Below are 25,835 nucleotides of genomic sequence, written 5' to 3' on the forward strand. Positions count from 1 at the left end.
GGTTAGTTGTCTATAGCCGAACATCTAGAGGTCAGCAAATTCCCGAGTGTCATGCCTCGTGAGTCCCTAAGCAGTTTGCATCCCCTGAACCCATCGTAGTCCCTGAACCCATCATAGTCGGGTTAGTTGTCTATAGCCAAACGTCTGAAGGTCAGCAAATTCTCGAGGGTCAAGCCTCAGAGTCCTTAAGCAGTTTGCATCCCCCTTGAATCCATCATAGTCGGGCTAGTTGTCTATAGCCGAACATCTGGAGGTCAACAAATTCCCGAGTGTCATGCCTCGTGAGTCCCTAAGCAGTTTGCACCCCCCCTGTACCCATCATAGTCAGGCTAGTTGTCTATAGTCGAACGTTTGGAGGTCAGCAAATTCTCGAGTGTCATGAGAGACATGATCATCATCATCATCATCATAATGTATGTGTCCGTACTCATCATCATAAATGGGGAAATAACAAGATGTATATGAACATACAATATGCATGAGTCTCTATAGTGTTCATCTTTAAATCATTCTTACGACAAATCTCTATACATCATTCACATATTACCCTAGGTAACATGTATGCATTGGTCTTCATACGTTCATCATCATTAACATCAATTACAGTTATGTCTTAGAAAACTCGTCGTCATAATGCATCATGACATTTAATATATGCACATCATCTTAATATGAAATATTATCATCTTAAGTCATCTCATCATCATACATCTTACATCATCATGTTATCATGCATATAACATAATCACATTATCATATAACGTCATCACATGACCACATCATCATATCATCATATAACATGATCACGTCATCATATAACTAAAGCATAAATGATATGTGCAATGGCCACTAGGCACGTGTTGTCATACATAAGGTAAGTCTTCCGACCGAGTCGATAGTAAGACCATTTACTTTGTTGGCCTAGGCGCTTCATTAAAATCAACAGGTACCTTAGTCATTTTCATTTGAAACTATTTATTCATCAGTATACATTAATACATACCTTTCCATAACTATAGCTCCCCATTCATAGCACAACTATTGCTAAATCTAAATATCATCGATACATCGATTAACATTCACATTCCATGCAAGGTAAAACATAATATAACAAAACAACATCGTTTATTATCTTTTGTAAGGCATACCTAACTATGACGGGCCATCAGTGGTGGGACCATGGAACATGTCAAGCCTACCTCGTAGGCTAGTCGATAAAATCTATACCTAATGCTCCGATACCAGCTATAACAACCCAAGCCATCTGCTAGTAGATATTGTCCTATTTGGGCTTTCCATTTCGGGCTTCTCCTCAAGGTTTTAAAATGTGTTTGCTAGGGAGAGGTTTTCACACCCTTTAAAGAATGTTTCGTTCTTTTTTCCAGCTAATGTGGGATCTCTATAGTCCACCTCCCTTTGGGGCCCAATGTCCTCGCTGACCACTGCTCTATGTCCACACTCCGAAAATTCATCCCCTTTAGGACCCAGCGTCTTCATCTGCACTCGTTCCTCCCTCCAATCGATATGAGGATCTCACAAAATAGGTAGGGGCGTTCGAAAAATACGATCAACTCAATCCAACCGTTTAGTTCGATTATGAATTTATGTAGGTTAGATTGAGTTCAAATAAATGAAAAACTTTATAGATTAGTTTGGTTTCTAAGTTCTTGTAGTACGACTATATTAGGTTGAATTGAACCAACTCGAATTTATTTAAAAATATACATTTTTGCCTACGATACAATTATATATACATATATTTATTTTATTTTTATTTATTGTTTCATATTTTTTTATTTTTTTATTTTATTCTCCGACAATACTTTAAAATAATTTTTAACTATTGGGAAGGTAATTTTTCAAAATAGTTACAAATTACAATTAAATGTGTGAAGTAAATAGATGTTTTGCAAACAAATATTTTATTTTTATTAAAAATAAAAATTGAAAAAATGACCCAACCTCGGGTAAAAACATTTTAAATATTTTTTTATTTTGGGAATAAATTACAAATTTTGCGAGTATTTTTATTAAATGAATTAAAAGTGTAATTAAAGGTGATTTAGATAATAGAAATGGGCCCAAATCTTAGGCCCAGTAAATTAGAATCACACGTGTACGAAACAACGACCACACGCTTCCAAAAAAAATAATAATAAATGAAATTATAAGAAAAAAGAAAAAAGAAATAGTAACCACAAATTATTGTGCTTACTTGGCATTATCAAATGCCATCGAGTAATCCGATAAACCAATAATCACATGCCACGTGTCGATTTAGAAAAATCTTCTATTTGATTGGATGAATTATATTACATTACTATCCTCATATTTATATATCTTTGCTTCTCTTCTGCTTTTCACTCCTCTGTGTTTCCCACATCCGCCATTGCAGCCCCTCCGAAGAAGCTTCATCGTCATCCATGGCTGCCGCTGCCGCTGCCGAGATGGCTCTCGTGAAGCCAATGTCGAAGTTTTGCAGCAGAACTCCCGAATTCGGAAGCCCTAGAACGAGAGCAATTCCATTCTCTTACTCCAGATTCACCGTCATTAAAATGTCTGCAACTTCCTCTCAATCGCCTCCCAAGCCCTCCAAGAACGCCAACAAGGCTGCGATTAAGGAGACGCTACTGACGCCTAGGTTCTACACCACTGACTTTGATGAGATGGAGACTCTCTTCAATACCGAAATCAACAAGAACTTGAACCAAGCTGAGTTCGAGGCTCTGCTTCAGGAGTTCAAGACTGATTATAACCAGACGCATTTTGTGAGGAACAAGGAGTTCAAGGAAGCCGCTGATAAAATGCAAGGCGATCTCAGACAGATCTTTGTGGAGTTTCTTGAGAGATCTTGTACTGCTGAGTTCTCTGGATTTCTTCTCTACAAGGAGCTGGGAAGGAGGCTTAAGGTATTGCTTATGAACTTCAGAATGAATTGTTTCTGTGATTTTGAAGTTGATTGTGAGTACTGTGGATAATTTTTTGAAAATCTTGTTTATAGCTGTACTGTATGTCATTTGAATCTATAATTTCTCCTCTGTTCTATCGCTCTATTACACTGCTGAATGGCTTCTGAGCTTCCAAATCATGAACTAATCTTTCACTTGGAAATCACATTTTATCTCTTATAATTACTTCGAGCAATATGGATGGAGAATAATCTTTTTCTATCTCACATTGCCAATTGTTTTGATGTGTTCCAGAAAACCAATCCAGTGGTGGCTGAGATTTTCTCTCTGATGTCCAGGGATGAAGCCAGGCATGCTGGGTATGTACTCATTTTCAAGCCTTAGAAGCATTACATAAGCTTTCTTTATCAATTAAAGGACGCTACTAAATGTTATATGATACCTGAATCTTCATATTTATTCTCGAACCTTTAGTTTTAGTCCTTCAAACATTCTAATGTGCTTGTTTTGAATATTTTCATCAGTTCGTAGGAAATATTTGAATCCATTGCCGAATTCTTGAAACAAAACAAGTTTTCGCTTGAATTTTGAAAAAGTCTCTAAAATATAGATGTCAAAACAATGAACCTCCACATGTATTTATTTATAACCTTAAATTTCAAAAACAAAGGATCTAAATGATTATGAATGCAAATGATTTTGATGGAAAGCTTTAGAGATTTAGAATAACAAACAAAAATGTCTTGAAATTTTTGTGTCTTATATTTTTGATACTCATGTTCCATTAATTACAGGTTTTTGAACAAAGGTCTATCTGATTTCAACTTGGCATTGGACTTAGGATTCCTGACAAAGGCTAGAAAATACACATTTTTCAAGCCCAAGTTCATCTTCTATGCTACATACTTGTCTGAGAAAATTGGATACTGGAGATACATAACCATATACAGACATCTCAAGGCCAACCCTGAGTTCCAATGCTATCCCATTTTTAAGTACTTTGAGAACTGGTGCCAGGACGAGAACAGGCACGGCGATTTCTTCTCTGCATTGCTCAAGGCACAGCCTCAGTTCCTCAATGACTGGAAGGCTAAGCTGTGGTCTCGGTTCTTCTGTTTATCGGTAAATGGCGGTTAATCTCTACTGAAATTTGAGTAGTATTATACACTTTTAACAACAAAAATGGAAAGATGAATGTTTTTGTTTTTGGTAATCTGTTTTCGACTACCATGCTAGTGGATATTGTCCTCTTTAGATTTTCTTTTTTGGACTCCCCTCAAGGTTTTCAAACACGTCTGCCAAGGAGAGGTTTTCCACACCCGTATAAAAAATGCTTCGTTCTCCTCCTCAATCGATGTGAGATCTCACAATCCATCCCTTTTTGAGGCCCAGCTTCCTCGGTGGCACTTGTTCCCTTCTCCAATTGATGAGGGACCTCCTAATTCACCCCCTTCGGGGCCCAGTGTTCTTGTTGGTACACCGCCTCATGTCCACCCCCTTCGAGGCTTAGCCTCCTTGCTGGCACATCTTACGATGGCTCTGATACCATTTGTAACGGTCCAAGCCCACCGCTAACAGATATTATTCTCTTTGGGTTTTCCCTTTCAAGCTTTAAAACTCTTATCAATAATACTTCATTATCCTCCCAAATCGATATGGGATCTCACAACTTATCTTCGTTCTTAGTCTAATTTTGAAAATATTTTTGTGATCTAGTCAAAGTTTTTCAAAAAACAGTTAACTGAGACCCTAACAGTGTTTTTAGGAAGTAAAATCGTTATCAAGTATGGATCTTGTGGGCTGAACTTGACCTGAATGTTCGTCTCAATGAAATATTTTTTTGCAGGTGTACGTGACAATGTATCTCAATGATTGCCAAAGAACAGCATTCTATGAAGGAATTGGCCTCAACACCAAAGAATTTGACATGCATGTTATCATTGAGGTAAGTTTGACAGCTACATGTATTTCATCCATAGCCCATGTTCATCCAAGTGATAGTTTACTACAATGAACTGAACTGTTCAATGCCAAAACATTCAACCAATTCATTTTGCTTCTACTAATGCAGACTAACCGAACGACGGCGAGAATCTTCCCGGCCGTACCGGACGTCGAGAACCCCGAATTCAAGAGGAAACTGGACAGGATGGTCGAGATCAATGAGAAGCTGATTGCTGTAGGAGAAAGCAATGAGATTCCTTTGGTGAAGAACTTGAAGAGGATACCGCTTGCTGCAGCATTGGTATCTGAGATATTGGCTGCATATTTGATGCCTCCAATTGAGTCTGGATCGGTTGATTTTGCAGAATTTGAGCCTCAACTTGTGTACTAAAGTTTTGTTCATAGCTCACCTCCTCCACTCTCATCTTTTTAGTATGCCCCGTTTCTTCAAATAGTGTAATTTGTTGTCATGTAATGTTTGTAAAAATATGATCACAAACATTTAGTAATAAATTGATCTTAGTTAGATGAGCCTCTTGTAAATGGTCACAAAGGGTCACCATTTTCATTTTGGTCATTAAATCTCATTTAGTTTATAACGATTAATATCCTTATTTATTTTAGTTATTAATTCTCATTTAGTTCATAACTATTTTGATTAATATTCTCATTTATTTGGTTCAGGCACGAGAATTAGCATTGTTATGCCTCTATAAAAGCTTGTCTAATCGTGTTTTGAGACGTGGAGTCATAAGGAGTCATGTAGAGTCGTGTGAAGTCATTGTTATTTTGTATTTGATCGGAGGTAATTGGGAGGAACTTTCGTCAAGAGGTTTTGTAGTGTGAGATATACACTTGTAAATACTTCGGTTATAGTGATTGTCTATCACTCGTAGACGTAAGGAAATTTCTTCTCTCCAAACCACGTAAATCTTGGTGTCTCTTTGTTTAATTTCAATTTGTGGGTGTGTGAGTGTGATCGATCTTGCTTCCGTCCGCTTTCGTTATAACAATTGAGCATTAGAACATTTTGGTTGTGGCATTCCGCTATAACAATTGGTATCATAATATTTTGGTTGTGACATTTGGATACAACAAACGGTACCAAAGCATTGAAGATTGTGGTATATAAGGCACCAATGGTATTATAACATTTAAAATCCAAAGAATTTGAGTGACACTAAAAAAAATAAATTTAGTTAAATGAAAAAAATTTAATATTTAAATTAATATGTGATATATATTAAATTTGAATCTTATATAATAAATGAATTATCAACTATATATTTAAAATTTATAAAATTTGAATGATATTTAAATGAGTTAAATATATATTTATTTAAATATGTTTTAAATAAAAATATTTTTTTAATATATTAAATATTAAAATATATTATATTAAATAAGACAGTTTCTCGTAAGTTATTAGAGATGTACATAGTCGGATTTCGATTGGGTTGAACAATTTTTTTGACCCAACCCAACCAAAAACTTTTCACAACCCAATTGGAATCCAACCCGAAAATAGGAAGTTGGGTTGTCAATTTTTTTAAGTTTTATTTATCCACAATTTATAATTATTCAGATACCATCCAAAATAAAATATATTAAACCTTCACAAATAAATTCAAATTAAATCATAATTATTAAAAAAAAATCTTCATAAAACTAAAAACAATTAAATACAGAATATAAAAATATCATGAAATTAAATAAATAATAAAAATGATTAGTTTAAAGGTAGTGAATTCGTAAACCTATTAATACCATTGACAAACAAACAGATTAATACGGGAGAATTCTTAATAATATTTTATATATTTTTATTTAGCTCGAGTCAACCGAATGTTTTGTCCTACGAACCCAAAATTGAATCGATTCAATTCGGGTTCAAAAAAATGAACCTAACCCTACCGTTAATCCAACCAAACCCAACCCTTATAGTTCGGGTTGGGTTGGTCCAGATTGTCCCGTAGAATGTACACCCCTATAACTATAATTTAATTTTTTAATTTTTTAATTTTTTAATTTTTTTTTTTGTAATTTAATTTAATTTTTTTATTAAAAAAGAAAAAAAAGAAAAGAAAAGGACTAAAATGGTATTTCACTTCCCAGGAAAGGAAAAGGCGAAAGCAAGAGATTTTCTTGAGAAGAAAGAAATTGAAGCGCAGAAAAGCGCAGAGCTCTTCTTCGTCTTCTTCATAATCTCTGCTCTGTTCCATTTCCTGCTCCTCAAATTAGCAATCGAAACTCGCTTTCCATTACTCCAAAGAACCACAAGCAATGAGTAGCATTGGAACTGGTTATGATCTTTCCGTCACCACATTCTCCCCCGATGGCCGCGTTTTCCAGATCGAGTACGCCGCCAAGGCCGTCGACAACAGCGGGTATTCCTATTCTTCTCTTCCTTTCTTCTTAATTACTATGTAGATTTACCGTGGCAGGGATTTTCTATTTCCTTTTTGTGTGAACTGTTTTTCGAATTCGTTTTCAGGACTGTTATTGGAATCAAATGCAAAGACGGAGTCGTTATGGTAATATTTTTCTCGCTTTTTGAGTGTGCTTCCTCTTTTGTTTTGTGGATGGGACCATAGGAGTTCTCTAGGTTTGAGATAGAGTGTTTCTCACATGTGAATCTGATGCGGTTGTTTTTTATTCAGGGCGTGGAAAAGCTAATTACCTCTAAGATGATGCTTCCTGGTTCTAATAGAAGAATTCACGCTGTTCATCGTCATTCTGGCATGGTATTATTATCCCTTATATTTCTCGATCACTGCTTTGGATTCAAGTATCCTGTAATAAGCTTTTGTTCTGTAATGGTCGTAGACTAACTGATTAAGGAAATATGCCTTGACTGGGCAGAGACTTGGATATGAATAATGGAATAAAAAAGTTAATTTGCTTGGATTTTCTCACATTCAAGTGTTAGTAGTTTAACATATAGCAAAAAATGAACTGGTAACATTTACTGTCTTTTTTATTGATGTTTTTTGCTATTCGAGGCAGGCGGTGGCAGGATTAGCAGCAGATGGAAGACAAATAGTTGCTCGAGCCAAGTCGGAAGCAACCAATTACGAAAGGTTGCACCTTGAGACTCTTCTATTTTAGACAGTCCCCTAATCCTAATGCACACCTCCTAGTTTATTAGTAGTGAAATTGGTTAATTGTAGGAATACATATTGCAGATGAATGTTTGGTGACTATGCTTTGAGTAATTCAATTTTCTCTTATGTTCTAATTTGATTTCTGAGTCTGATTTGTAAATATATTGAAACAGATGCTTAATAACGAATTAGCAGTATCAGTATGATGTGTTAGCATCAGTATGATTTTAACAGTAAACCATCTCTTGGAAAACAAAGTGATGATGTGAATGAATTGTGTTCTTTAGAAAGGACATGCCTTCATGAACTTCTAGGTCTACATACGTGTATGTCGATACTATGATATACTATACTGACAGGAGAAAACAATGGTGTGAAAAGCATGTTAAAAGTGAAGGCATGCCGGCCATGTGATCATGAGGAAGAAGTTATCAGTTAATTTTATGCTTTATCTGAGGTTATTCGAGATGTATTGCTGATTTTGCATTATCCTATTGAATGCTTATCTTGTTTTGTTATGGACTCTTTATGCAGTATTTATGGTGAACCAATTCCTGTTAAGGAATTAGCTGATCGTGTTGCTAGTTATGTGCATCTCTGTACACTTTACTGGTGGCTCAGGTTTGTCACGATTTCAGTAATACCCATAGCAATTTGAAATTGCTTCTTTCTTTCTCCTTATATCGAATTGAAATTAATGTTGCAGACCTTTTGGATGTGGCGTAATTCTTGGAGGCTATGACAGAGATGGACCACAATTGTACATGGTTGAACCATCCGGTGTTTCCTATGTGAGTTTATCATGTATTGACATGTTGTAGATTTGTGATACACAGTTTGAATTTAATGCTGTTTTGTTTATATCGCTTGCAAACTACTTGTGTACATCTTATGGCTGCTCTATGAACTGACATATTTCTTTTCTTCTTTTTTTGGTATTTTTCTAGAGGTACTATGGTGCTGCAATTGGGAAGGGTAGGCAAGCTGCAAAAACGTAAGATAAAAGATTTACTTGTTGTGATACTTCTTGTGGGTGATTGCCAAGAGACCACTCCGTTGCTTTCTAATTGAATCTACTTTAATTGAATTTGATGAGAATGAGTTTTCAAAAACATGGATGCATGACTACTACTATCAGTATAAATCATCATGTAGGCAGTAGCCTATAATAAAGACTTCAGAGAAGTGGCATAATCAGCGTATAGTTACCTAAAGATGTTTATGTGGGAGATCCATGTCTAGATTTTTATGATTGATACATAGCTGATCATCATCTTAGGAAAGTTGTTTCTTATAAAATAATAATAATTATTATAATGATCTTTGGAAAAGAGATTTGTATGAGGGATTTTGTTCTTGCTACATTGCGAATTATTGACTAATTTATGGCAGATATTCTTAAGTCAAGTGATATTGTAACCAATATTGAACTTCCAGAATGATGATCTTGTTGTACACGTCCTTTCTGACCACAGTAATGCAAGAATTTGTAGTAATTGATTTACCGTTTCTTACCATGAGTTTACTGATCGAGGGAAATAGTCGAGATACTAGTCAATAGGCAATAGAAAATCTCTTAAGCACTGTGATTTTATTCTATGAACTTAACTCTTAATTTAATATTTCCATCTTTGTCTCAGCATTGGTGAAGCATTTTTTATTTTTTATGCATCATATAACTAATCAACGTCCAAGAAGAAGGCTGTGGGGGTATCTTAAGAGGAGATAAACTATGTTTGGAAGTCATGTCCAAAGCACACTCCACTCATAATCGTGTTTGGAATTAATTCACTAGTGTTTTTAATATTCTTGTGTTCCGATTAAAAAAGTGTTTCTAGAAAAATTCAAATGCACAAAATAAGTATTTATCACGAAGTACTTTTTACTTTAAGGGTTTATAGTTAAAGCACTTTTGTTGAAGAAGGTGAACTGCAAATTCACCTTCATTTATAATTGCATACCACCTTTGAATCTGTACATCGTTCTAACACCACAACAGCACATTGTATGTTATCTCATATCTGTGAAAATTTAAGTAGTATTCCTGATGTTACAAGCAATAATACAATGACAGGGAAATTGAGAAGTTGAAACTCTCTGAATTGACATGTCGGCAAGGTGTTATTGAAGTAGCCAAGATGTGAGTAACTTCTGAGTAGTTGGGCTTTGAATTTGTTGGGACATTTGCTTGATTAGAATATAAACTTTGTGTTACTCTTTTGACGAGCAGTATTTATGGAGTACATGATGAGGCAAAGGACAAGGACTTCGAGTTGGAAATGAGTTGGATCTGTGATGAATCAAACCGCCAACATCAGAAGGTACTATTAATGTTATCTCAATTGAATGAAATTGCAATTTTTATTTTCAAAATTCATCACCAGTTAGGCGTAGCTGAATGTTGGTGGTATATAAATTCGATTGTGGAGAGCTGTATCTAAACTCGAAACCAAATACCTTTAACTTAGTCTGCTTTGGGATGGGACCTTCTGTAAGGTTGTGAGAAAAAAAAATATGGTTCTTGAATTTTTCAGTGGTGCAAAAATATTAGGATCGTATAGTTGTATACCATTGTTGATATTGAATCACATTACTCATTCATTTCGTTATTATTTATTTAGTGGTTCGATGTAGTTCAGAGCGATAGAATAGTAGTATAAACCGTCTCCGTACTATAGTAGTAGCTCCCCGAGTTCGTATCGTCCCGTGTGAGGGTAGTTTAGTTTAATCACATGGTTTTACCACTTTCAGGTTCCAGAGGATCTTCTAGAGGAAGCGAAGGCAGCTGCTAAAGCTGCCCTGGAAGAGATGGATGCTGATTAAGGAAGTTGAAAACTTCATAGGTGTGTTCTTACTGTGCTGCTGCTATTGCTTTATTTAGTTTAAAGGGTCTGATTTGAGCATGTCGTTAGAATTTTCGAAGGATTCAGGAAGTGATGAAACTTAATTTGATTTTCATACTGCTTTGTTGTACTGTTCTTAAATCAAATTGAGGCCTTTTTTCCCCCTCTTCTGAAGCCAGTTTGAAGATCTCTAACTTTTTATACCATCAAAAGCCGTGGATGATTTTCAAATGCAGCAAATTTATTATACAGTGAATTTAGGTTTAAAATTTTGAAGTTGAGAATTTATTTGGGATGTAAATTTGTTGATTAGCTACATAAATTCAAGCTTTAAAAACTTTTCTATTCTATAAGACCTATAACACCTTGTTTCAGAGGAGAGTCAACCATAGATTGATCTTTTCGGGTAGCAGCTTCACACGGCACTTAGGAAGCTGAGCAGTTGTTAGAAAGATTAGTTAATGGGTCACCTGGTAATTGTTGAGATTTCGGATTCTACTTAGAAAGCTATGTCTTGAGAACGTCTTCCTTCTAACTAAGGTAATTGGTCTCTCACATTGGATATAGATAGGCCGACATTGCCAATGGAAGTTAAGGGCGTAAACGACCTTCTTGGTATTTGCATTAGAAAAAGCAAGCTGATAGTAGAGCTAGTGGCATTCCTTTTAGGTTAAGAAAGCTTGACCTCGCCCGCAATTTCAATGTTACCAGCTTCACTTAAATTAAAAATCAATCATTTTCACATGTTTTAGAATTAACTTCATAGCATAAAGGTTGTTTTCACCAATGAACATAAAGGTTGTTTTCACTAATGAACGAGGGACTGTTCTTGTTTTTCTTCTATGAATTAATATTTGGAAATTTTAAATTAAATTAAATTTTTAATTTTATATCTAAACTTAAATTATGAAAATTTTAAAACCACCAAACTCATGAATTTAATTGTCTTGAGTGGCCTTCTTAAAAGATAACGGCAAGAATAGATTAAAACTCTAGCGTGGATTCATGAATGTAAACCCAAACCCTCTCTATCGAGCCTCTTGGAGTGTTTGCTTTGTGACTAAGCAAAGCGGCACATTCCAACCCATTGGTCTAAAGATTTCATATCATTATCGAGTCTCTTGGAGTGCTTGCTGTGTGACTAAGTGAAATAGCACATTCCAACTCGTCAATCTAAAGATTCTTCATCATCTTATCTTATCTGAAGTGCAGGCTTGAACTTCTAGCATAGTAGTAAGGTAAACATTTCTTTTCTTTCTTCTTCTTTTCTTTCCAACCGTAAAGGATATTAGGATAGGTTTCGAAGTTAGAGGTGAAAACATCTTAGAAGTTAGAGGTGAAAACATCTTAGAATGAGACGCCCAAAGAAGCCTGAAAATATTACACTCTTCATCAACAAAGAAGCTTCAAAAACTCTCCCCTTTTTCTCAGTTCTGACTAATGAAAGGACACATTTTACCCAAATCATCATATAAATACACTTTAATCAACTTAACCACAAACAAACCCCAAATCACAGCCTAAAACTCACACATATACAAATGTGCCCTTCACTCCAAATTCAACACTAAATTCTATTTACCTACCCAATCATACAGATGCGTCATCGCACCTAGCTCGATCATGATGTTCTAAAGCGGTGTCGACTACTGTCACTGCAGCTGTCTCCGCATGGACCGACAGTAACAGTCACGGAGGTTATGACTAGTTCAATCTTGTTAGGTATGACTATATATTGTGACCATGCCTAGATATGAATCCATTCAACACACTCGAAAGAGGATATACCAGGGCTCGAAGACAACGAAAGATGTCAAGCTGATCGAAACGTTCCCTCTTACCTTACCGGCAGCATCCAGTCTTCTTCACCCAAGAATGTACTTACGGTTGAGAAAAGATGACGTCGGTGAAAAGAGTAGCAGCGATTTTATAAACATATAGCTAACAGAAGAGACCTAGCCTGACGTATCGATTTCCTTCCCCGGATCTTCGTCGTGTATATTTCTCTTCAACCTTCTTAACCAGATGTCGTAGTCCATAGGATATGGTGTTCCACATAGACTATCGACATAGTCGGCAAATGCTTTCAGTACTGTCGACATGTCGCCGAGCTTCTGCTGAATCGACCTCCTTGACCAAGAGGTCTCTCTCCATAGTAGTGCACCCTCAACAGAATCCAGATCAGGAAAAGCATCACCAGAGGCATAATAGAGCATATAAACTAGGCTCTCTGCATCTGAGGCAGAGCAGAGTTTCCCCTCTTGGAGTGCAAAAGTCGACGAGAAGTGAAGATTCAAAGCAGGACGGTCCCTGTCTTCGAGGATCGCATGTCCCCAGCCAATAAGAACAAAGTAAGGCTGTCTCACACCAGATCTCACACAAATCACGTTCTCCGGCCTGATGTCACCGTGTCGAATTCCAGCTGAAGCAGCTGCTGAGAGTGCAGACAAGCAGTCATGGCAGCATCTTAATGCTTCTTCAGAACTAAATCTACCACCATTTACCATGTCAGCTACGGTTTCACCAACTGGGCTGGTCACAAGAATGGGCGTGCCACACCAAGGGTGGTCACAGTTGCCACCCGAGCTCGGTCTACGACATTGACCGGGATGGATGATCCTCCCAGATGCACATAACTGAGGTAGGTACTTGCTAGATAGACCTTTCTGTTTCATTACAGTTAGCACCCTGGTCTGCCTCTGCACTTGATACCACAAGTTCATATCTTCCCATGCTTCTAGCTGGGAAATTCGAGATCCAACGTAAAGAAACAGACTTTTTCCAGGTTCTTCGACCGGAGAAGCAATATAAAATTGAAGCTCGCCCCAAGTCAGGAGTTCATTAATCTGATAGCCTTTTTGCGAGTTTGAATCCTCCAACCACAGCACCGATCCTACTTTCAACTTTACGATCTCTTCGGACTTAACTTTGATCGAATCTTCCTGAACTTCAAGAATTTCAGGGGAAACGCTTTTCTTCTGGAACCTAAACAAACCATTTCCATTCACTCTGACATCTCCCAACTCCCTCTCTACTCGTCTAGTTTGCAAACGAGAACTATGATCGGCAGCTAGATCTTCAATCGAGTGCTTGGGAACTCCGGCAAATTGCATAATACAATGGAAGGTAGCAAAAAGTATTTGCAATGCCCCAATATCACCCCAGTTAGCATTTCCAAGCTCGTTCCAGATCCTATCAATTGAAGAAACCGATATTGTAGCATATCGTTTTATCCATTCAGCAGCACATTCATACACATTATTCAGATCAAACTCCAACCTACTTAAATCTCCTTCAACTTTAATAACTCCTCCATACCACGAATTGAAAAGAAAAACAAAGACAGAGTTCAAACCCAGTGAATAGTTCGATTTGCTCAAGCTTCTTGACAATAGCATGCGGACAGCATAAAAAAGAGCCTCACCTAAAACAGACGGAGAAGGATAGCTCTCATGATCCATGGCATGATTTCCAATATCCGGACTCAGTACAGCAAGCGTAAGAATTTGGTCCCACTTCCCATGGGGATGTCGAGCGTTCTTCAGCAGAACGCCAGCGGCTGAAAGACCTTCAAGCTTTCCAGTAGCAATTGCCTTCTCAGCTTGGTAAAATTTTAAATTATTCCTGTATAAGCAACCAACAGTAAAAGGCATGGGCTGATCTTGACTCCAAAATGCCTCCCACAAACCTTTCACACTTGCATGAAGAAAATCCTCAACAGCAAGATAAGAAGTTGCTTCCACGCCATCAGAGGCAGAAGCATATAAAGTACTTGGCATTCGAATCAGCTGCTGAAACGAAATCCCCTCTAGTGCATAGTCGAACTTCTGTAAATCAATCAACTCAAAAGGAACGTCGAAAACCGACTTTTTGGTTCTGGAACTCTCTGATACTTCTTCAAACCAATCTTCAAGTTTCGCCATGAAGAGTTCACTGTCCGAAAATCTGTTAAAAAACTCTTTCCGATTTCTAGACTTGCTTCCAGACGATACACTAGACCTTTTTGTCCCAGAACCCACTGATTCCTGGTCTGGTGATACGCCTGTCAGAGGATATTGATCAATTAGCCTCAAGCTGATCAGAAAACCTTTTTATGGCCTAAGCATTAGCTACTACAATGGCGCACTCCAAAGAAATCGACTCGGTACCTAAACTTCACCCTCATTCCGTAAAAGATGACTACGGTTCTTAGAATCACTCTTCAAATAATCAAAATTGGGCTTCTAAAAAAACAAATAAATAAACAAAATTCTTACTATTTGGCAAAAATAGTAGTTGTTGGTTCTAACAGACACAATTTCAAATACTTAACAAAAAAGGATGAAACTTCAGCATGAACAAGAAAGATGATTGAAACTAATAGGCTTATATTTCATTTAATTGCTCCAATGAAAAATCATTACACAAATACCTTATGACTTCCCCATGATGATCCCACCTAGAAATCTACTTATTTGTACGGTTACTTCTCCATAAACGCTCCATGACACTATTTTGTCGGAGATTCCAAATGATCACTTGTCAATATGTAATCCAAAATTGTATTTCATAAGTTTCATGCCTCTCATAGCTCGCCCGCTCATTATTTGAATCTTAAAAAAAAGAACTCTGTGAAACAATCGGGAAACAGTAAAGATTAGATCAAATGAGAAAGGAAATTATTCCAAACATCATTCTCTTCGGTCGTCTTTGGCCTTGCTACGAAATGGACGAGGGCTGCTCCTGCCTAAGGTATACATAGGTATACATTGGATAGTGGCTTACAGAACAGATCCCCGGATGGATAAAAGGACCCAACCATAATTTCTATCAGGATCCCAGCAACAGAGGTGAGAATACCCGTAAATACACACATCCCACACAATTTTATAGCTGTGGAAATGGTTACTCAGATTCCAAGAAGCACTGAAAATTGCCCTTTAACACACTGGCTTCAGCCATTGTTACTCAACTTAAGTTTCAAAACGCAACTTGTTTCAGTTTCAAGAGGCTGTTTGCAATAATTTCCATTATAAAAAGGAACCAACAGATAAAACTCCCAGCAGATAATTTCATTTTCAATTATTCGAACAATAATCAGTAACACCACAATTATGAATCAAAGCTCAATGAGACTTCAAAATTGAAATTGCCAACAAAAACAACCAAACCCAAAAACCCTAAATCATCCACCACAAAGAAAACCCGCGATTTTCATCTCAATTCTCTGCAAAATCCAAGATACACTGTTCGTCAACTCAACAGAAAACTTACATTAAGAGAAAGAGATGAGTCAAAAACAGAGACACAAAAAACCTAATACTCCTCACTCACCGCACGATAACCTAACCAAAATAAAATCCAGAAAACTAGAGAGAGAATTTCGGAGCTAGAGAGAGAGAGAGAGAGAAATCTAACCTTCCATTGAAGAAATGTGAAGTTGGGAGTCCAAGATCACTGACCAATTTCAAAATGAAATTCAAAATCCAAGCGCCGATTGATTCAGTCGGTGTCTCCGGGTGCGATCTCGGCGAAATTCACTCTGCTAATTTTCTATTTCGTCCTCACTTCTCGGCCTCCATCGTACGAACACGAATTTCCATTTCCAATTTCTCTTTGATTTCTCTCTCTCTTTCTCTCTGTCTGTAAAAAGCAAAAGCCGGCGTGTGGTGTCAACTAGTGGAGAAGATCGAAGGATCCGATCGGTTTTTGAAACCCGACCCGACCCGACCCGACCCGACCGGCTCATATGTGGCTTTTGTTTGTTGGGGCTTACGACAAGTAGTTTTTCTTTTCACTTTCTTAGTTGTTGGGTTTTGCTTTTAAGTGTGTTGTCGTCTTACGTTTGGTCATATGTTCTTGCCTTTTGGTTGGGGAAATTCTTGTGTCATTAATTAAAAAAAAATAATAATTTCACCCTTTTTCTTTTGGTATAATAACTCGATTTTCGGTGGTTTTGATTGAGAAGTCGATTAGTGGGAGTAGAGAAATTATTTAAAGAGACCGACACAAAAAGACAAGACTGATAATTTTAAATTGTTGGATGTATGAGAGAACGGTAAAATATCTCGACTTTTGTATCAATTCATTAATAAAGAGATTCTTATTTTTTTAATCTACTTATCAAAAGACAATATCATTGTAGCAGGTTTGCTGAATATTTATTCGTTGGAGCAAACATTAATGTTGTTTGGAGGTGACAATATTGGATACTGAGAGTGACAAAGTGATCGAGATCTGAAGGGAAGATAGTCAGAGGCTCAAAGTGATCGAGATCTGAAGGGAAGGACGATGGAAAGAGACACCGGAGGGCGGTCGGGAAGAGAGAGAAAATGGAAGAAGAGTTGTGCGCAATTGGGTGAAGAAGACGAAGTTTCATGTCGGATCCGATTCGAAAAATTACCAAACAGTCTCGGCCTAGCAACCCATCTGCAAGGCTCGACCCAACCATACTAAAGCAACCCACGAGGCCCTCTATACACAACCACCTGACACACACAAACCATCTGTAGACCCGCGCGCCCGTGAGAGTGACCCGACTCAACTCACAACTCGCGCACTCTAGCCCCTACACGTGCGTGATGCATGGCAACTCCTTGGCTTGGTTCGGCTCCAGCTATAGCTTGGCAGCTCCAAGGCTTAAATTCAGCTTGGGTCTTAAATTTAGACATCATTTCCTACATTTTGGACCCTTGTGAAGCTGATTTTGACATTATGTAAGTAAATTAAGGTTCGTATGAACCGTTTTTCTTAATTTTAAATTAAATTAAGTTAGGAATTCAACTTTTACTGAGGCTATCCAACAAATATTCAAATAGGTGAAGCCTCGACATAAGTGAGAAAGAACTCGAAGGACAAAGGAAAACTAACTTGGAAAGAGAACGTCGGTTAAGGCCATCCAAATAAGTGACCCTACTATTGGCTTGGTTGGAAGACTTATCTTATGTATGACGACACGTGCCCAGTGGCCCTTGCACATGTCATGTATGTTGATATGATATTATGATGTGCTATGATGATGCTATGATGTTATGATGATGTGATTTGATATGATAATATGATATGTGCGATGATGCTATGATGTTATAATGATGTGATGTACTATGATGCTATGATAAGTTAGGATGATGATACATTATGATATGATGACATGAGATGTATAGTGATGATATGATATGGTATGATGATATTTCATGTTACGATGATGTGCATGTATGAGATGCCATGTTGCATAATGATGAAAAGTTTTCTGATACACAATCCTTAAGTGATGTTATAAATGATGAATGTATGAAAGCTTATGCATGCACGTTGCCTAGAGTAATATGTGAAAGATGTGTGGGGTTGTGTCACATAAATGATTTAAGATGAAAAGTATAGGGATCTCATGCATACTGTATGTTCATTTACATCGAAATACTTTCCCTTTTATGATAAATATGAACACGTACACTATGATAATGATGATGATGATCATGTCTGGCATGATATTCGAGAATTTGGTGTACCTTCAGACGTCTGGCTACAGTCAACTAACTCGACTATGTAAGCCCAGGTGGTGTGCGAAACCGCCTGGTGAGCACACGCTTGCACGTGTGGATTTTCATTAATACTTCTCAACTTAAAAAAAAAAAATTAAAAATATTATTTTCGTTAGTATTATATTTAAAAAATACTCATGAAATTTTAAAAATATTATTAACATATTTTACCTTTATAAAAAAAAAAGTTTAAAAAATTATTACTGTCAATTTATGGACGAAAACCGTCCCTCGACACGTCATAGATTATTATAATTTTAGTTGCTTTGGATCTTATACTTAAAAATAGTTTCCTATTTTTTTTTAAGAAAGAGATTATTATAATCTCACTAATTTAATTTTAGTTTCAAATTTATTCCAATATTTGGAATGGTTGATATTGTTTTATATTTTGGTTAATTTTTATTGTAAGGTCGGTAAAAAAAAGATTCAACTTAGCAATCTATATAGAAAATGAATTTAATTTCGTGAAATTTTTACTTTATATATATATAACAGTTTTGATCCCGTCATGTTTTAGATAACGACTCATTCTATATTAAATTTATTGTTCTAATTATAATTTAAAGAGGAAGGATTTATCGACTTTGAAAGTTCAGAATCGCCATGATTTCAAGGATGGATTTTTTGGAACCTCCACTCTTATTCGATCGAGATCTTGCCGACTTTGAATTTGAGAATTAGTGAATTTTGTGCATATGGTCACGGTAGCTTTTCACGTTTGTTTCACTAGTGGCATTTTCGTAATTTTCTCAAATTCTAAGGGTATTTTGGTTATTTGTCGTCTTCTAATTATTTTAATACATTTTTTAAAAAATTTAATTGTTTTGTGTTGGTCATTCTTCCCTCCTCGAACACCTTGAAATTTCTTATCGCACGAAATTCCTTATCCAAGCAACCACTGTACAATGCTGAAAAATGCCGTTTTCTGACACACGCAACAAAGAAAGCATCTTCTCCCTTTGCTAAAGGTTGAAGATGATGACATGGGCAGTTTAGTTGAATCGACCACGTCACCCCCTAAACAAGACTAGCTCTGTGCTTGGGTTAATTTGACCCCTTTCTAGACAAGTTCTCATCGATTTTTTTCTTTTTATTCCTTAAAATAGAATCTCTGACGGTCATGCACAAAAAATTTTGGAGATACTATAAACTCGAGAACCGAGATCCCGAATGTCAATCAATAAATTTAAAACTTAATACGACTCTCGTGCATGGTAATGTGATTGACTTAAGCTCATGAGAATGACATGTTGCCATAAATATAACTTATGTTACTGTCTGACCATGAACCTTGTATTATATTACATGATTATGGTGTGTTACGAGTGAAAATTTACCATAGGGATAGCCCATGAATTTAAGTACTAAGATGCTACTCGAGAACCATGAACCAAGTCAAATAAGAACCCCATGCACCCTCTGCTCTAAATTTACCATGACCCCTTTAAGATTACGAGGTGCTACTCCCATCTATTACCTAAATGATTCTTGACCTCCCACTACGAGACGCATCATGATTCTATGTTTTCCTAATCTAGGTGGGATGTCATGCACCATATTTTTATAGGACGTCTACCATGTTTAACAGGTTACAATGACTCATGTTATTGTCGGCTTGTCCTACCCATGTCTTAGGATGTCTTGACAACTTTTCTCGCCAGATGAAATGTTTCACGTTCATGATATTCACCAACAATGTGACTTTCTAGGTGTTTCATGGGGAGTAGTTTAGGGACATGTTAGGGACAACTACCATAACCAATGACTACAACCTCAAAAACCATGCTAAGTTATCGGTTAGAACAAGGTAATATACCTTAACACCCATCATAGCCACGATCAAGAGTCTACAAGTAAGTTACGAACTGAGTGTTGTACTCACTCCATGTTTTCAATCCGTTTAAGTTTCGATCCATTCTTCAAGCAAGCTACATAAATTGATTCACGACATCAGTTTTTTTTGGTTTTGTGTTATTATATTTGCTTAGTAATCACAATTATTGAAGTGTTGTAAATTAATTGTATTAATATTAATCTTATATATCTCTAAGACAGTATTGAATGTAAATGTAAATATAATGGAAACAATCGAAACAATAAAATTTGATATTTTATTAAATAAATATATGAACTACCATTAAAAAAAATTTATACAAATGCATGTGCCATCAACTTGACCGTTTGGCTAGTGGTCTAAGGTGCTAGATTTAGGCTCTGGTCTCAAAGAGATTGAGTCCAAATCCCACCACGGGTGACACATGTCAAGTGAGGTCAAGTGAGGGTAAAAGCAACAAGTATGTGTCGAGCGACGATGGGTGACACATGTCAAGTGAGGGTAAAAGACAGCAACAAGTGGGTGAAAGTAATGCAACACCAAATCAAACATAGCAACGGGTCGGACGCCAGGTAAAAGGATAAATAAATGAAAATGTGTAGAAGTAATGCAACACCAGATAGAAGTAATGCAGCACCAGATCAAACCTAGCAACGGAGTAATGCAGCACCAGATCAAACCTAGCAACGGGGTCAGACGTGGCAATGAGAGTGTACCACATGTCACGAGCATAGTATTACAATCATATTATGAAGAGAGTAGGTGATAAATAAATGAAAATGTGTAGAAGTAATGCAACACCAGATCAAACCTAGCAACGGGGTCGGAAATGTGTAGAAGTAATGCAACACCAGATCAAACCTAGCAACGGGGTCGGACGTGCCAATGAGAGTGTTCCACACGTCACGTGCCCATTTGATCACACGAGGGCCAATATAGAAGAGTTCCATGATGCGACCGAGGAGGACGGTGCACCATCTAACAAACCATATAATGTGTGCATTCAAGAGGAAATGATGAATAAGCAAGATAGGGGTACCAAGTAAGATGAGCGTCATAGATAGGCTTGTTAACGTGCAGGACACTGAACAAACTCTCCATCACACTGTTTGTCCCTTCAAACCAAAACTATGTTTGCGCTGCCAATTTAGAAATACCTCAAAATGTACTTTAGGGGAGGTATTATGTCAACCCTCTATCACCCATAGGCCTTTGCAAGAGTTTTTATTTTTAGAGATATTTATATATATATATATATATATATATATATATATATATATATATATATATATATATATATAAAAGTTTTGATTTAATCCATGTTTTAGATGTCAACTCATTCTAATTTTAATTTATTAAATGTAGATTTATTTTTTTAAACTTTATTTATAAACAAAGATTTTAATTATTTATACGGTATGCACTCGAAAATTAAAATCTTGATTTCAATTATCCACTTAAGAATTTGTAACCATAATAAATCCATTTAAACTATAATAAATCCATTTAAACTTAGTTTTTTTTTTTCCTTGTAGTAATTGCAACTTAGCTTATCTTGGACATCTAAAACAACATTTTTTTTTACATCTTTTAATACGGTTAGGATGATGACATGAGCACTTTAGTTGAATAAGTCAAGTCATCCCCTAAACAAAATTATCTTAGTTGGTGAGTGGATAATGTTAAGGGACTAAATAAAAGATAGGTACTAATATGCTACTTCAGGACCATGAACCGAATCAAATAAGTGCTACTCTAACCTATTCCCTAAATGATTCTTGACCTCCCATTACGAGATGCATCATGATTCTATGTTTTCCTAATCTAGGTGGAATGTCATGCACCATGTTTTTATAGGACGTCTACCATGTTTAACAGGTTACAATGCCTCATGTTATTGTCCGCTTGTCTTACCCATGTCTTATAGGATGTCCTGACAACTTTTCTCACCAGATGACATGTTTCACATTCATGATATTTACCAACCATGTGACTTTTTAGGTCTTCTACGGGGAGTAGTTTAGGAACTTGTTAGGGATAACTACCATAACTCATGACCACAAGCTAAGAAACCATGTCAAGTTCTCGGTTTGAAAAAGGTAGTATACCTTAGCACCCACCATGCTCACAATCAAAAGCCTACAAGTAAGCTACTTACCGAGTCTTGTACTCACTTCAAGTTTTTCATACTTTTCAAGTAATTAAAAGTTGGTCGGAGATGGGAGCGGGATCTGTAGCAGGAGTTATAGAGAATCACACCCACAACCTCTAAAATTATTTTGTTGTTTTAGTGTTTTTTTGAACTGTTCCCTACAAACTTGTAAACTATACTTTTGGTTAACTTAAATATGTGTTTGCATAATATGTTTGAGTCTCGATTTGTGCTTCGAGCAGCTATAAAAATCGAGTCATGACATCAACTATTTGGTTTTGTGTTAGCATATTTGATTACTAAACACAATTATTGAAGTGTTCGTAAATTAATTTGACTCATCTTAATCCCAGAATTATCTATAGATTAGTTTGAAGACAAATATAATGGAACAAGAGTCGAAACAATAGAATTTGAAGTTCTATGAAATAAAAATAAGAACTACAATAAACACAAAAGAAAATATACAAATGCATGTGCCGACAACTTTGATAGTTTGGCCGAGTGGTCTAAGGCGCCAGATTTAGGCTCTAGTTTGAAAGGGCGTGGTTCACTTTATTTCACTCCATAAATAATGAACTAGAGAGACATTAATTTTGTTGGAAAGCTAGATAAAACTCTTTTAACTTTGGTTAAGGTGACACGCATCAACCAAGGATGAAGCGAACGCGTCTCGAAAGAGAAGGTGCCCTGTGTGGAGCAACGACGGGTGATAAATAAAAGAAAATGTGTAGAAGTAATGCAGCACGAGATCCAACCTAGCAACGGAGGGGCCCGATGTGAGTGTATCACATGTTACAAGCATAGTATTAGAATCATACTATGAAGAGAGTAGGTTGTGACCCTCACGTCGAGATAAGCAAAGTGATGCCCATTTAGCCACACGGGGGCCAATATAGAAGAGCACGAGCGCCAATAAGTTCCATGATGCGATCGAGGAGGACGGTGCACCATCTAACAAACCATATAATGTGTGCATTCAAGAGGAAACGATGAAAAAGCAAGATAGGGACAGAAAGTAAGATGAGCATCATAGATAGGCTTGTTAACGGGCTGAGTAGGATCTCGGGCCTTAACCTCAAAAGTGAGGGTTCAGAAGAGAATTTGTACATGCAGCTCTTGAGTCAAGTTCGTCCATATGAAATATGAAACTTATGAAATTTGGTGTCAATCGGACACCGAACAAACTCTCCACGACATTGTTTCTCTGTTCGCCAAAACTATGTCTATGCCTCCAATTTAAAAATGCCTCAAAATGTATTCTAGGGGGAGGCATGGTGTCAACTCTCTACCCCATAGGTCCTATGCAAGGGTCTTTATTTTTTTTTTTTTTGGAGATATTTATAAGTTGATTTAAATTTAAAAAAATGATATATGTATGTATGTATATATGTGTGTATATATATATTTCCAAATCCTTAACAAAGGATTACCCATATCATAGATGCTCAAGGCACCGACGGAATCAACTTACATATCATAGATGTTCAAGGCACGACTCCATTATAAGTTCTAACCTATAATTCTCATCATATTGTTATAGACACGGTACTCGAATTCTCTAGATAGGTTAGTTTGCAGAGTTAGAGTATTTTGTAGAGATCTAGTTTAATTATTTTTCAGATTTGTTTACCATTTACGAGATTTGTTTCCGTTTCTGAGATTTGTGGTTAGTTTCTAAATTAGGGTTATTGTAACGGTATAAAACCCAAGTTTAGTATTCAATAATATCATCGCTCCTGATTTCAATTGTTTATGTTTCTAGCTCAGTTATGTCAAAATCTAACATAGATAACAGTTCTAATTGGTCATGTTTTAGATGTCAACTCATTCTAATTTTAATTTATTAAATGTGGATTTATTTTTTTAAACCTTATTCATAAACAAAAATTTTAATTATTTATACGGTTCAATTCATACACTCGAAAATTAACGAAATCTTGATTTCAATTATACTTAAGAATTTGTAACCCTAATAAATCCATTTAAACTTAATTATTTTATTTTATTTTATTTTATTTTATTTTATTTTATTTTATTTTATTTTATTTTACAGTAATTGCAACTAAGCTTATCTTGGACATCTAAAACAACTCTTTTACGTCTTTTAATACGGTTAAGATGATGACATGAGCAGTTTAGTTGAATCAGCCATGTCGTCCCCTAAACAAAATTAACTTAGTTGGTTAGTGGATAATGTTAAGGGGCTAAATAAAAGATAGGTACTAAGATGCAACTTCAGGACAATGAACCGAGTCAAATAAGTGCTACTCTAACCTATGTCCTGTATGATTCTTGACCTCCCAATACAAGATGCAACATGATTCTATGTTTTCCTGATTTAGGTGGGATGTCATGCACCATGTTTTTGTAGGATGTCTGCCATGTTTAACAAGTTACAATGCCTCATGTTATTGTCGGCTTGTCCTACCCATGTCTTAGGATGTCCTGACAAATTTTCTCACCAGATGATATGTTTCACATTCATGATATTCACCAACCATGTGACTTTCTACGTCTTCTACGCGGAGTAGTCTAGGAACATGTTAGGGATAACTACCATAACCCATGACCACAAGCTTAGATACCATGTCAAGTTCTCGGTTAGAAAAAGGTACACCTTAGCATCCACCATGGTCACAATCAAAAGCCTACGAGTAAGCTACTTATTGAGTCTTGTACTCCCTTCATGTATTTCATACTTTTCAAGTAAATAGGAGTTGGTTGGAGATGGGAGCGGGATATGTAGCAGGAGTTATAAGAGACACACCCACAACCTCTAACATTATTTTGTTGTTTTAATGTTTTTTGAATCGTTCGCTTCTAACTTGTAAACTATACTTTTGGTTAACTTAAATATGTGTTTGAATAATATGTTTGAGTCTAGATTTGTGGTTCAAGACGCCACAAAAATTGAGTCATGACATCAACTATTTGGTTTCATGTTTGCATATTTGATTAGTAATCTCAATTATTGAAGTGTTGTAAATTAATTTGATTAATCTTAATCCGAGAATTATGTGATAGACTATTTTGAAGACAAATATAATGGAACAACAATCGAAACAATAGAATTTGAAGTTCTACAAAATAAAAATTAGAACTACAATAAACACAAAAGAAACTATACAAATGCATGTGCCAATATCTTGGACAGTTTGGCCGAGTGGTTTAAGGCGCCAGATTTAGGCTCTGGGTCCGTAAGGACGTGGGTTCAAACCCACAGTTGTCAAATCTACCCATAAGGTTATTTTCGTCATTTTGCCACACAAACATAGTTAAGTATCTCCTAAGTGCTTGAAGATAATTGGACGGGATGCTCCGATCTGACCATGAGGAAGTATTTTCGAGTGAAAGGTTTCTTTATGGAACTTTCTTAGAACCACAAGGAGACCTAGCATGGGCACTTGAATTGTACAAATTCGTCAAGAAACAAGGAAGATCAAGAGACAAGAGTTTCGAACTTTTGTTCTTTGTTTTTCTCTAGATTCATAAGATTCGTGTAGAGTTAGGTTTTGAAATTTGA

The 25,835-nt window shown here is 36.3% G+C and overlaps 3 protein-coding genes across 3 annotated transcripts; 2 read left to right on the top strand and 1 right to left on the bottom strand.

Annotated features, from left to right (window-relative positions):
- Nucleotides 1-2,355: 2,355 nt before the first annotated feature.
- Nucleotides 2,356-5,379, top strand: LOC111803339 (magnesium-protoporphyrin IX monomethyl ester [oxidative] cyclase, chloroplastic). The gene is made up of 5 exons (XM_023687694.2): nt 2,356-2,909; nt 3,204-3,268; nt 3,704-4,031; nt 4,756-4,854; nt 4,981-5,379. The coding sequence occupies exons 1-5, from the start codon at nt 2,424-2,426 to the stop codon at nt 5,242-5,244; spliced, it is 1,242 nt and encodes a 413-aa protein (XP_023543462.2). The 5' UTR covers nt 2,356-2,423; the 3' UTR covers nt 5,245-5,379.
- A 1,617-nt stretch (nt 5,380-6,996) lies between these two features.
- On the top strand, nt 6,997-10,974 carry LOC111803355 (proteasome subunit alpha type-3). The gene is made up of 10 exons (XM_023687717.2): nt 6,997-7,240; nt 7,348-7,387; nt 7,514-7,597; nt 7,860-7,933; nt 8,492-8,578; nt 8,664-8,748; nt 8,905-8,951; nt 10,032-10,097; nt 10,188-10,278; nt 10,709-10,974. The coding sequence occupies exons 1-10, from the start codon at nt 7,137-7,139 to the stop codon at nt 10,778-10,780; spliced, it is 750 nt and encodes a 249-aa protein (XP_023543485.1). The 5' UTR covers nt 6,997-7,136; the 3' UTR covers nt 10,781-10,974.
- Nucleotides 10,975-12,153: 1,179 nt separating this feature from the next.
- Nucleotides 12,154-16,460, bottom strand: LOC111803326 (uncharacterized). The gene is made up of 2 exons (XM_023687673.2): nt 16,198-16,460; nt 12,154-14,842 (listed from the first exon to the last, which is right to left on the bottom strand). The coding sequence occupies exons 1-2, from the start codon at nt 16,202-16,204 to the stop codon at nt 12,756-12,758; spliced, it is 2,094 nt and encodes a 697-aa protein (XP_023543441.2). The 5' UTR covers nt 16,205-16,460; the 3' UTR covers nt 12,154-12,755.
- Between the last annotated feature and the right edge of the window lie 9,375 nt (nt 16,461-25,835).

The sequence above is a fragment of the Cucurbita pepo genome, chromosome 10, assembly GCF_057944985.1.
Source record: "Cucurbita pepo subsp. pepo isolate OVF chromosome 10, ASM5794498v1, whole genome shotgun sequence".
NCBI lineage: Eukaryota > Viridiplantae > Streptophyta > Magnoliopsida > Cucurbitales > Cucurbitaceae > Cucurbita > Cucurbita pepo.